The sequence below is a fragment of the Tupaia chinensis genome, unplaced genomic scaffold, assembly GCF_000334495.1.
Source record: "Tupaia chinensis unplaced genomic scaffold, TupChi_1.0 Scaffold000074_1, whole genome shotgun sequence".
Lineage (NCBI taxonomy): Eukaryota > Metazoa > Chordata > Mammalia > Scandentia > Tupaiidae > Tupaia > Tupaia belangeri.
Window position 1 is genome coordinate 3,739,284 of NW_006159534.1, and position 11,751 is coordinate 3,751,034.

Sequence of the window (11,751 nt, forward strand, 5' to 3'; positions counted from 1 at the left end):
CAGCTTGCATGGCAGACCTCCAGTGGGCTAAGTAGAACAGAGCATCAGAAGAGGGTTCATCTACACCCCGTTCTCCCAGATCCTCAAAAGAGGCACAGTACCTTTGCCCTCAAGGTTCCCAGACCTGAATTCGTTCCCTAAATGTGTTCATCCTAAGGAAGACTTGCGAAGTTTATCATAGCTCTCTTTGAACTTGGAGGGCCTTCGTGTGCTCTAGGAATGACCCATCTGCACTTTTTAGTATCAGGTGCAGACTTCAGATCACTTGGTAGAGTACTAGGGAGGACAGCTTTGTCTGATGTGTTCAGGGAACTCTTTGAGGCCCTTCCCTTACTCTCCTCTACCTGAAATAGAGGGCATGACTAGGAAGGCTTTGAGAGATGGACCTTGCCAGCCCGCTCATTAGCTGGAGTTGGGGTTAACAAAGAAAGGCAGAAACTGTATACAATTGTATGGTCTGAATGAGCGATAAATATGAGTATACCAGTGCTTAGATCTTTCTGAATGACTGCAATGTCACTAATTCTGACTCCTTTTGACCTGCCAGCTGGTGAACACCAGCGGCTTCAATATGAGCTTTCTGAAGCTCTTCCGTGCCGCCCGCCTCATAAAGCTTCTGCGTCAGGGCTACACCATCCGTATTTTACTTTGGACCTTCGTGCAGTCCTTCAAGGTAAGAGGCACCAGAAAATATCCTCTCTGAGGGTGGAGGCAGCCCTGCCATATCTGACAGCACAGCCAGGTAACACCATGTCACCAGCATCATCACACGAATCCCTTCATCTCTGGAAAGGGGATGCTAGTAATGGGTGTTTGTTATGAGCATTCAATAAATATAGCAGTTCTTCGTCACAATACAGGTTGGCTGGATAACAGTCAGCTTATGTCTACTGGATAGAGCTTTATTCTGAAAAATACTTTGTAGCTCAGGTATCCTCTGTCAACTGCGACAGGGGATGTGTTTCATGAGATGTGTTCCCTCGCCGGGTATACCAAGTCGCCCTGAGCAATCCTATTCATGTGAAAGAGCCACCTGTGGACCAATGTCCTTTACATATTCAGGGACTTGTCAAGCAATTTTATTTCAGTTTTTCAAAGGAGTCCTTGAGTTGTGTTTCATAGTGAGATGATTCATTCTCAGTCCCACTCATGCCTTCATTAGTATATGTTTCCTGAACCACTGAATGTATGGTATTCTAATGGTCACCCTGTGTCCTACAAACAAATAGGACTGCCTAGACAAGTTAACATGGTGAATTTCATTTAAACAGTATCATGAGCCCAAACAGAGGCGTATATATAATAAATATCACTTAAAAGTCAACATCTGAGATTCACTTTAATGGCAGAGACTTCTAGTAAAAGTTTTTCAAGTATTCCTAAATATCCTCTAGCTCTAGCAGATATCATAAATTAACTATTTTTATGGCTTTGAGGCCTAAGTGTTATACAAATATCTATTATTTTGTTCTCTTACAAACCAAGGGGTTTTCAGTGACTATGTTTAAAGATAACTTTAATTAATTCAGTGACCCAAAGGCAAGAAATCATGAACTCAAAAAATTGCCTTCTTAATTTTAATTATTTTTAATTTTAAGTCATATACTGTATGCATACTGTGAAAAGAACATATTGTGTGCTATAGACATGTGCAATAAATGTGAATAAGAAACCTTCATTTTTTTTTAAATAAATTAAACTAAAGAAGGCAAGCAGTGAATTCATGATTTGGAGAAACCCACATCGTCACTACTGATTTATTTCTCCATCAATTGTCAGAATATTCAGGCTCTGAAGAGCAACCTTGACATTTTTATCATTATCCAGAGTAGTTATTTGCTATGACTCCCACGTAGGCCTCATTTCAATAAAACTGTTTTCCCAAAGTTGAAAGTTAGTTGATAAAGGAGAAATGGAAAACCTTAGCAAGAATTCGCTATCTGAGTCTCAGATGAATTTGGATTTAGAATTACAAACACTGATGATTTGAAACCTATTATTTTCGAGCTCTGTCCAACAAGCTTCTGCTGTTATGAGTCCCTTAAGAAATGTGTGTCATCCTGTCATATGAACACAATTACCAATTCTCTGTAAAACTCTTTACTATTGTTGACAAAGAAAAGGATGTCAAAAATTGGTAGCCAAATGGTTGGCTTATCTCATAAAATAGTAAAGAGAATAGAGAAGACAAGTGACTCTGCCTCCAGATGACACAATGTTATAGATAGGGGGTTGTTTGTTTCTTTGTTTGCTTTAGAATAGTTGTGGGACACAGGATTGAAGTTGATTTCTTAAAATCATATTAACAAAAGCTGCATCTACAAAGAAGAGAGCCCCACGATATAAAGAGTACTGCTACTGCCTACTGCTACCCCATCCAGCCCTGAGCAGCATCCATTTCTCCAGTCCTGACCCTTATGCACAAGCTCATCCCACTTTTCCCTATTTTGTGTTAGAATTTCTAACATGACAAGAAAGGAGAACAGAATGAATCTTTCGTCTCCCTAAAGCTGGGATTGGGAAAGATGAAGTAAGGAAGCTTTGGAATGGAGAAGGTAGAAAAAGGGAAGGAAGTAAAGACCGTACACTCAGCGGCCTCACTATTCAGTGAAGGGTATCTTACCCCCCTCAAAATACAGCCATTCTTTTTCACAGATCTTGAGAATTGGCACTTTGCAGGAGAGGTGATTCCACAAATTTCAGTAGCATTTTAATTTTATCTTTTACTCACGTGGTAAGTAGTCTCACAGGGCCCTTCATTCTGTTAGCTCTTGTTGATGAGCTCTGCCCTGCTCTTGCAGTCTGAAAGCGTTCAATTGGTCTCCTGGGATTCATGGTGTGCACACTCCAAACGGGGCGGAGACTCACAGTAGCACTGTCTGCCATGGAGCTTGAATGGTAAAGCAGAGAGACTTCATGGCAGCACAGAGATCCCCCCAGAATGATAGCGGCCCATTCTCACCCCCAGATTCACACTCTCCTATGTCTACATCCTCCCCATACCATGAAAGGCTGTTCCCTGTCTTACATCTCCTTCACTTGTTCCCACCCCATAATTGCAATGTTATTATCCCAAAGGGGCAGTAGGCTTGCATAGTATGGGATTTTGAACCATGTGGCTTCATGGCAGGCTTTTGGGAATTTTGCATGAAACATAATGAGACATCAAGAAAATAATGTTTCATCACAAATGAACCTTCTAGGAATTGGCAATCAAGTGAGACCCCAGTAATTTCACTTTGCTTCCAGATTCTTCATTATTGGCTCCACATTGGGTATGGGAGTGGGAAGGGGTAATACAGGGATTTGGAAGTCAACCTCAATGCTTGCTGTGTAATTTGCATCACAATTGCCCAAGTTACTAATCTCCTGCATGGCAAATAGGATAAATCCCAAACCCAGGAATCTTCCCAGCTCTTTTTAGAGATAAGAGCTAGACTTCTGGATGAGTGAATATTCTTGACAGGAGGTTAATTACAAGCCTCTCTCTGGCCAACTGTTTATATATCTGTCAAAGAATGTGAATATCTGAGAAAGTTTTGTACCTCAAAACAGAGCAGCCCCAGGGAATAGAGTTCAGCCTCTGTTGAGTTAGCCTCAGGGCAAGAGTGCCCTTACTGCCACCAACTGCAGGCTGTCAAGCCTGGAAGCTGCTTTCCTTTGATTAACAGTGTTATTTCTGCTTCCCTTCTAGGCCCTCCCCTACGTCTGCCTTTTGATTGCCATGCTTTTCTTCATTTATGCTATCATTGGGATGCAGGTGAGCTGGCACCTCAGGGGCCTGGTGGGGGACAGCTGTGGCCCAGGTTGTCTCTGGCTTAGCAACCTAAGTATGCAGGGTTCTTTGAACCCCTTCTTTTTTAAGGCACTCTCTGCAGGACCTTGAGAATTTCCCATGTACAGTGTTTCCCTATTCAGCTTGCCCAGGTATTCAGAGTACTCTGGTTCAGGGTTTCATCTGCCAGTTTTTCAGATCATGGTGCTGAAGCAGCTGGGTTTCTGCAGACACAACAGAACTAATAACAATGATTGCACCATCGCTCTTAGCCAGAGAGATCTGCCAGGGGACCGAGGGGAGTATGAGTCTCGTGATGACTCCTTTCTCAGGACCTTTGGTGTTTGGAGTGGGCCTAAAGGCAGGTCAGATAGTTGTTCCTCCTATACATGGTGGTACCAAATATGTCTGAGCTGTGTCCTGACTGGCTGAGATTTATTTATGCTGTAAGACCCACCACTGAGATTAACCCACAAAGTTCATGGCAGCCTGCCCACCCCTAAGGAAACCTAAGGGCCACATTCCAGGTCTTAAGGAACATGCAACCTGCTGGATACATCCTGTTCAATTTCAGAACTTGAAAATCAGATATCTAGGTTCCCACCTTGGATATTTATTCACTTAGCCAGAAGCCTGCTGAGTGGAAGAAACCAAAAGATCTGTCAAAGATGGTGTTCGTTTGTAGTGGTGAATTTCTTTAAACCATCAGCAGTGTATTTCATAAACCTATTCACTTGCATACACAGTTGTTCAGCTTGTCTCTAGAGGGCCACCTTTCTGACTTCATGATATTATGACTGGGCCCCAGCAAAGAACTTCAGCTGGGAGACAGTTTCCTCAAGTTGAGTAATATGACTGCCTTTGGTATCCAGCATCTCCCAGACTTGCTGCATCAGCAGTCCTCTTTAGAAAAACCTCTGAGGTGTCTTCTTGTTTCATTTATATATTTTATAATTTTTTATTTACACTTACTTGTATTTTTTTGGAGTATAATGTGGTATTTTAAAAGCATACATGTAGTGTGCGATAATCAAATCAAGGTTATACCATATTCATCATCTTCAACAAAAACGTTACATTATTTTGTGTAGTTTTGATTTTCATCCCATTAGTTTTTTTAAGATATTTATATATGTATATGATTGATAATGTCCTTTTTTTCATAATCTATTGTGGGATACTGTTCTATAACCGATTTGCATTGTTTACATACATTCTTGTGTCTGTTATGCATTTTTCTTGAGTCCTTCTCTCCCACCTCTCATCACCTGTGCAGTCTGATATCTATTGTTGCCATCTCTACTTCTGTGTCTTTGAATCTCTAAATTTCTGTCATAGAGTGCCGACATTCAGTATATAAAAAGTGGGGATATACCATGTTTGTCTTTCTTAGTCTGGATTATTTCACTTAGCTTTTAACCTTCTAGTTTTGTCCACTTTGTATCAAATGATAGGAGCTCGTTGTTCTTTATGGCCTGGTAGTACTCTGTAGTGTGTATATGCCACATTTTCTTAATATAGTCATCAGTTGTTGGGCACTTAGGTTGGTTCCATGTCTTAACTATTTTGGATAATGCTGCAATAAATGTGAATGTGCAGATGCCTTTCTGACTGAGTGATTTCCTGTCCTTTGAGTAAATACACAAGAATGGGATTACTAGGTCATATGGTAGTTCTATTTGTAAACTTTTGAAGAACTCCATATTATTTGCCACAGTGGCTATACTAGCTCACATTCCCACCAGCAGCACACAAGGGTTTCCTTTTCTCCACAGTGTCACCTGCACTTGTTATTTCTTGGGTTTTTTTGATCCTAGCCATTCTGACTTGTGCTAGGTGATACCTCATTGTGGTTTTGAGTTGTATTTCTCTTATAATAAGAGATGTTGAATGGTTTTTTCATATGCTTTTTTGGCCATCTCTATGTCTTCTTTTAAAATTATTATTTATTTATTTTTAGAGGTTTTTGCTTTAGGGCATGTGTACTCACCAGAGAGAGAGAGACAGAGACAGTGAGAGGGAAAGTGAGAAATTACACCCCTCAGGGGATGGCTACATTGCAGTCCCTTTTCCTCCCTTCTCCTCCTGGGATCTTGGGCATGCATGCACACGTACCAGGCATGATTTTCAAGCCACTGGGTCAGGGACTCAAACCGTTCAGCCATGTAGGAGTCCTGTGATGTAACTACTATGCCATCTGCTGGCCCCTGGTATGTCTTCTTTTGAGAGTTATCTGTTCAGATTATTTGCCCATTTTAAATTGGATTATTAATTTCATTTGCAGGTGAATTGCTTGAGTTCCCTATGCCAGTTTTCAGCCTCCTATCCAAAGTGTGATGTGTAAATATTTTCTCCCGTTTTGTTGGTTAACCACTGACTCTTTTAAGTTTTTTATTTATAGAGAGAAATAGAAAGACAGGTATTCTCAATAGGGTCTCATGCCTTGCTACCTCCACCCACTGCATGTGCATGTGCACACAGACACACACACACACACACACACACACACATACATACACACAACCTTCTTAGACATCCAAGATTATGGTCGTATGTGCCTATTGTGTACAGGTCAACCAGGGAATCAACCCCTTACTCTTCCACATGGATCCAGCATAATTTAAGTAGAATGTTACCAATGAGCTATCAAGAATCTCTTTGCTCTTCTCTATTGCCTGTGCTTTTGAGTTTCATTCTTCTTCTAACTCCATTACTAGAGAGTTTTAGTCTCCAAAATATAATAGAATCTCAAGTGTCAAAAATATGTGAGACATGGTTAAAAGTAGTGAGTTTTTTACTAAGGATATTTCACTAGAGATTTAATGATCTTATAAGCAGTATTGGCAACGGAATTTCTGTTGAGGTTTTAAGATTGGCCTGGTAACTTTTATTAAGTTCATTCTAACTCCCAAATGCTTGATTCTATAGTTAAAATATTTTTGAACAGCGAAATAGGGAGTTGATTAAATGAAGGCCTTTTTGTCCATGCTCCAAATAGTTCTCATCCCTTTTTCATCTTTAAGCAAAATAGACTATAATAATACTATCTCCAATATACACCTGCAACCGATACCACTGATACTGATAATGGTGATAATTATATGTACCATCACTTGAATTCCTTTGTGTGCCAGACACCTTGCAAAATACATGCATATTTGCATAGATATATATAAAGAGAGAGAGAGAGACTACAGGAGTGCATACAATATAGATGCACTAATGTATTCAAGAGTGATGTGAAAACATTTATAAGTAAGTTTAACTGTCTCCATTGCTTAGCATGGCTAGGCAACTTATGATATACTCAGATTATCAGATAGAAGGTGGAAGAGCTGAGATTTAAACTCAGGTTTGTGTGCCCATAACCCACGTTCTTAACTATTTGTCTCTCATCCCACAGGAAATGCAAGTACAAGTATGTCTTTGACCTTTTAGTGGGAAGTGGGAGCTGTTCAATTGTAGCAAAAAATGGTATTGACTAATATTTTATTCCCTTTAGATTTTTTTCCAAAAACATAAGAGCACTATTTCCATTCCACAGAGAAATGAATGGCTTGTCCACTGTGACTTGCCTATAGTTGGCTATCCTCATTCTAATCCATGACAAAGACCTAGCACCATGCACAAAGCAGACACTTGTGCTTGCCACTAGAGAAACAGAATTTATTACAGTCACAACAAAACAGAAGGATTCATACAAATAGAAACAAGGGCAAGGAGCAGGCTTTGGAAAAATATAAATAACAACAAGCTATATCTATGAGAAGAAGCATTATTCTGAACTTTCAAAGGCTTCTTGGAAAAAAGAATTTTGCAGAAGAATCTAAAGATGGGAGGAGTTGAATATAGCCACAGGTTGTTAGGGAGTAAGGTTTCCAGCTTCAACTCTGCCATGGACCAGCTGTGTGATCTTGGTCAAGTCACTGAGTCTCTCTGGGCTGTAAGTCCCTGAGCAACACAGTAGAGGAGTTGGTTAGATCCCTTAACATGTCCTTTCTAGTTCTAAAGTTCTGTGATTCCAAGTGAATATAGATTTACACCTATGCCCCTGTGAAATCTTCTGACAGGTCTCAGTTGCCCTTCTTTGTCTTCCAAACTCTTTTGGTGTAGATTTGGGTCAGGAACAAGGACTAAGTAGAGACAGAGAGATAGAAAGCGAGAAATCACCCCCCATGGGGGGATGGCCACGCTGCAATCCCTTCTCTTCCATTGTCCTCTTGGGATCTTGGGCATGCACACACATGTACCCGGCGTGAGTTTAAGCCACCGGGTCTGGGACCCGAACCGCGGTTGACTACATGGAAGTCCAACAACATAGCCATTATGCTAACTGCTGGTCCCAAAGTAGAAAAAAATTTTAAATGGTGAAAAAATTTAGGGACAGCTTTCATAGTAAATACACATTTTTGACTTGAAAGTATCTTTAAAAAGATTCAAAAGGGGGCCAGCAGGTGGCGAGGTGGTTAAGGCACTGGACTCCCACATGTCTGACCACAGTTTGAGTCCTGAACCTGGCGGCTTACTTTTTCACATTTTCTCTCCCTCTCTGTCTCTCACACACACATGTCTGATCAAATTAAAAATAATAAATAAATGTAAATAAAATAGCTTAAACAAAAAGGTTCAAAAGCACATGAGAGTCTCTGACTATTATCCGTGTACATTGTGCAAAAGTGCAATGTGCTCTCCAGCTTGCTCATGACTGGATGGAGTATTCAAGAAAATCATAATAAGGACCATTAATAATGGCTCCAGAGTGTCACAAAAACAAAACAAAACACCAAGTTGCATGTATATGATGAGTCGGGGATAAATCATGGATTCTGCACCAAGAATGTGAAAAAGAAATGAGAAGGAGATATGAACAGTGCATGAATAAATGACAGTCTGCTCCCGGGGTCTCCAGAACTAATTAGATTTAATTGCTCAGGTGGGATTTTTTTTTAAATGTTACTACTTATGTCTTTGGGGGATTCTGCCTTCTGATTATCCTCTTTCCATTCTTCCCTGCTGCTATGTAGCTTGCCTCTCCATTCTCCCTGAGAGACAAGTAGTATTTGGGTTTTGAAAAACAGCATTACGAACAAATTCCCAAAGCAGGTGTCAGTGGGAGTTACTTGAGCAAAATAGCTGGGGGCAGAGATTGTTCCTCAATTGCACATTCTAAAAAGTGTTAAGGGAAAAAAAATATGTTCCATTTAGCATACATTGGATAAACTGAAGCGTGTTAAATGCAGGCTGAAAATGGTCTCAAATGGCTGAGAAAGTGACCCAGGAAGCCCTCAGTTGTACAAACATTGCTTTGTAAGAATAGATCCTGATACCTGAACTGTGTCTGGGGAAAGAGAGTGCATATCTTATCTGAAGAGACTTGGGGCATCCGTGGCTCCAAGCAGCACTCTGCTGGAGAGGTCATTATTTTCTGTGTGCAGATAAATATCTCTGGGTGTTCCTGCCTTTTCACATGAATTTTCGCAGTGACCATATCCTAAATTCACAGACTAGCAGAAGATTAGTAAACTTCACTCTCTATCCACATATTTCCAAACTATTTTCTTTTGCCTTTTCTAAGTATCTAGTTGATTTTCTCCATATTGGCCCAGACTTTGTTTTAGCATCTACATATATGGTCACTTTGGGACATGATTTGGGTCTGATGGATAAGGCCACTTTGCACGTGCTTATGTGTGTGTTCATTCTCATGAACTCTAGACTTTTGATGTATGGACCATTTGAGATTTGACCCTCTGGATAGAATCATATCTAAGGAAGATAGAGTTGTCCTCTCTGACATAACCCTTGCAAATTCTAAGACAGCTTCTCCCAAGTCATAAATGACATCTGCAAATAGAGCTGTATTTGCATTATGACTGCCTGAGACAGGAAGCGAGGGGTGACTCCTTTTCTACAGTCCTGCTGTGGGATAATGTCTTTGAAGGACTGCTTGAGTTCCATGGCGACAGGTACCATGGAAATAAAAAGACCAAATTAGGTGTGGGAGGAATGATGTACAGGCAAAAAGACTTCAAAAGATCTTACATTCTGTGCTGTGCTCAGGCCTTGCTAGCATCGGTCCCTTTCACTGCACTGGATCAGTAAGGAATGGAATTACTCCTGCACATCAGGCCAAGAGCAGGGGTGTTCACCTGATCTCAGGTCTGAGTTGTCTGCTTCAGGATAGGCCATTAGGAAACACCATGCATGTGGCTTTGCCGACCCTACAGGTGTACCTTTTACTGGACACGTCACACTGCTCAGTAATACTCATTGCTTTTTGTTGGTTTTCTCCCAAGGTGTTTGGAAACATAAAATTAGATGAGGAGAGTCACATCAACCGGCACAACAACTTCCGGAGTTTCTTTGGGTCCCTCATGCTACTCTTCAGGTACCTGAATGTGGAGCTGGTGTAGCTGGAGTCCTCCTGGTGGGGGACAGAGGGCTGTCTGCTTCTTGCTCTCATTATTATTATTTTTTTTTGTCCCTGTCTTCTGCTTCCTCTGTTCCTATCATATTATACAGTGAAAGAGGGTGAAGGTTCAGTGCCTTTGCTAGACTAACCCTGCCATTAGAAAGTTTCGATACTTTTGACTCAGTAGTTAATTTGCAAATTTCAACTTTGGCATGTCCTCCAGGCTGTGAGAGGTGGAGGCAAGGCAGTTTCTTGGAGGCCAAATTCCACTGAAGGGCCAAACCCTTGAATGGCAAGGTTTATGGAGAGTCTTAGAGAGTCCCATTACTGTGTCCACCACTCAGCAGGGATGCCTCAAAAGACAGGTGAGGTGGCAGAGCCCAAGAGAGACCTCATTGGATGGAAAGTGCTAGAGGAGCTCAGCCAGGTAAAAGAAATCTACCGAGCCTCAGACAATAGAAAGTTGGGGGAATTGGGGAAGAGGGCTAAGGATGGCATAGTACATGCAGACCTGCTCCTGCTAACCAACATGTCTTTTGGGCTCAGGAGTGCCACGGGTGAGGCCTGGCAGGAGATTATGCTGTCGTGCCTTGGAGAGAAGGGCTGTGAGCCCGACACCACAGCACCTTCAGGGCAGAACGAGAATGAGCGCTGCGGCACCGACCTGGCCTACGTGTACTTCGTTTCCTTCATCTTCTTCTGCTCCTTCTTGGTGAGCAACCCTGTGCTCGTGCCGCCTTGAGATGTGACCCATCCTTCCTACCCCAACCCCTTTGATAAACAGACAGGAGATGTTTCCTGCAGTATATATTTATGTCTGCCTTCCTCCCCCTTTTTCTCTCCCTCTCTCCCTGTTCTTGTCTATCTCCTCCTTTTCTCCCTCCTCTCTCTTTCTCTCTCTCTCTCTCTCTCTCTCTCACACACACATACACACACATACACACACACACTCACACACACTTTCCAGCCCATGTTAAGAAGTAGGTCATCTTCCAGAGAACTCTAATGCTTACAGGCCAGGATGCTTCTCAGAATACTGGTAAAAGAAATTTAAAAACTACATGGTCGGGGAACCAGCAGTTGGCGTAATGGCTACGTCGCTGGACTCCCACGTAGTTGACCGTGGTTCACATCCTGGACCCGGTGGCTTAAAACTCACGCTGGGCGCATGTGCATGCGTGCCCAAGATCCCGAGAGGAGAATGGAGGAGAAGGGATTGCGGCGTGACCATCCCCCCTGGGGGGTGATTTCTCGCTTCCTGTCTCTATGTCTCTCTCTGTCTGTCTGGCGAGTGCACGCGCCCTATAGCGAAAACCTCTCCAAAACAAAAACAAAAACAAAAAAAACTACATGGTCATATCTATAGATTCAGAAAAACATTTGATAAAATACATCCTTTCATGATCAATATTCTCAGCAAGGGACCAGCAGTTAGCATAATGGCTATATTGCTGGACTCCCATGTGGTCGACCATGGTTCGAGTACTGGACCCAGTGACTTAAACTCGCACCAGACACATGTGCGTGCGTGCCCAAGATCCCAAGAGGAGAATGGAGAAGGGAG

The 11,751-nt window shown here is 41.9% G+C and overlaps 1 protein-coding gene across 1 annotated transcript in view; it reads left to right on the forward strand.

The window, feature by feature from the left end:
* Positions 1-11,751, forward strand: part of LOC102488737 (voltage-dependent R-type calcium channel subunit alpha-1E) — a 342,844-nt gene that overhangs the window by 298,034 nt on the left and 33,059 nt on the right. The window contains exons 35-38 of the mRNA XM_027767826.1: positions 548-673; positions 3,695-3,760; positions 10,072-10,163; positions 10,734-10,899. Of these exons, the coding sequence (XP_027623627.1) occupies positions 548-673; positions 3,695-3,760; positions 10,072-10,163; positions 10,734-10,899 (450 nt within the window). The remainder of the gene's footprint in view (positions 1-547; positions 674-3,694; positions 3,761-10,071; positions 10,164-10,733; positions 10,900-11,751) is intronic.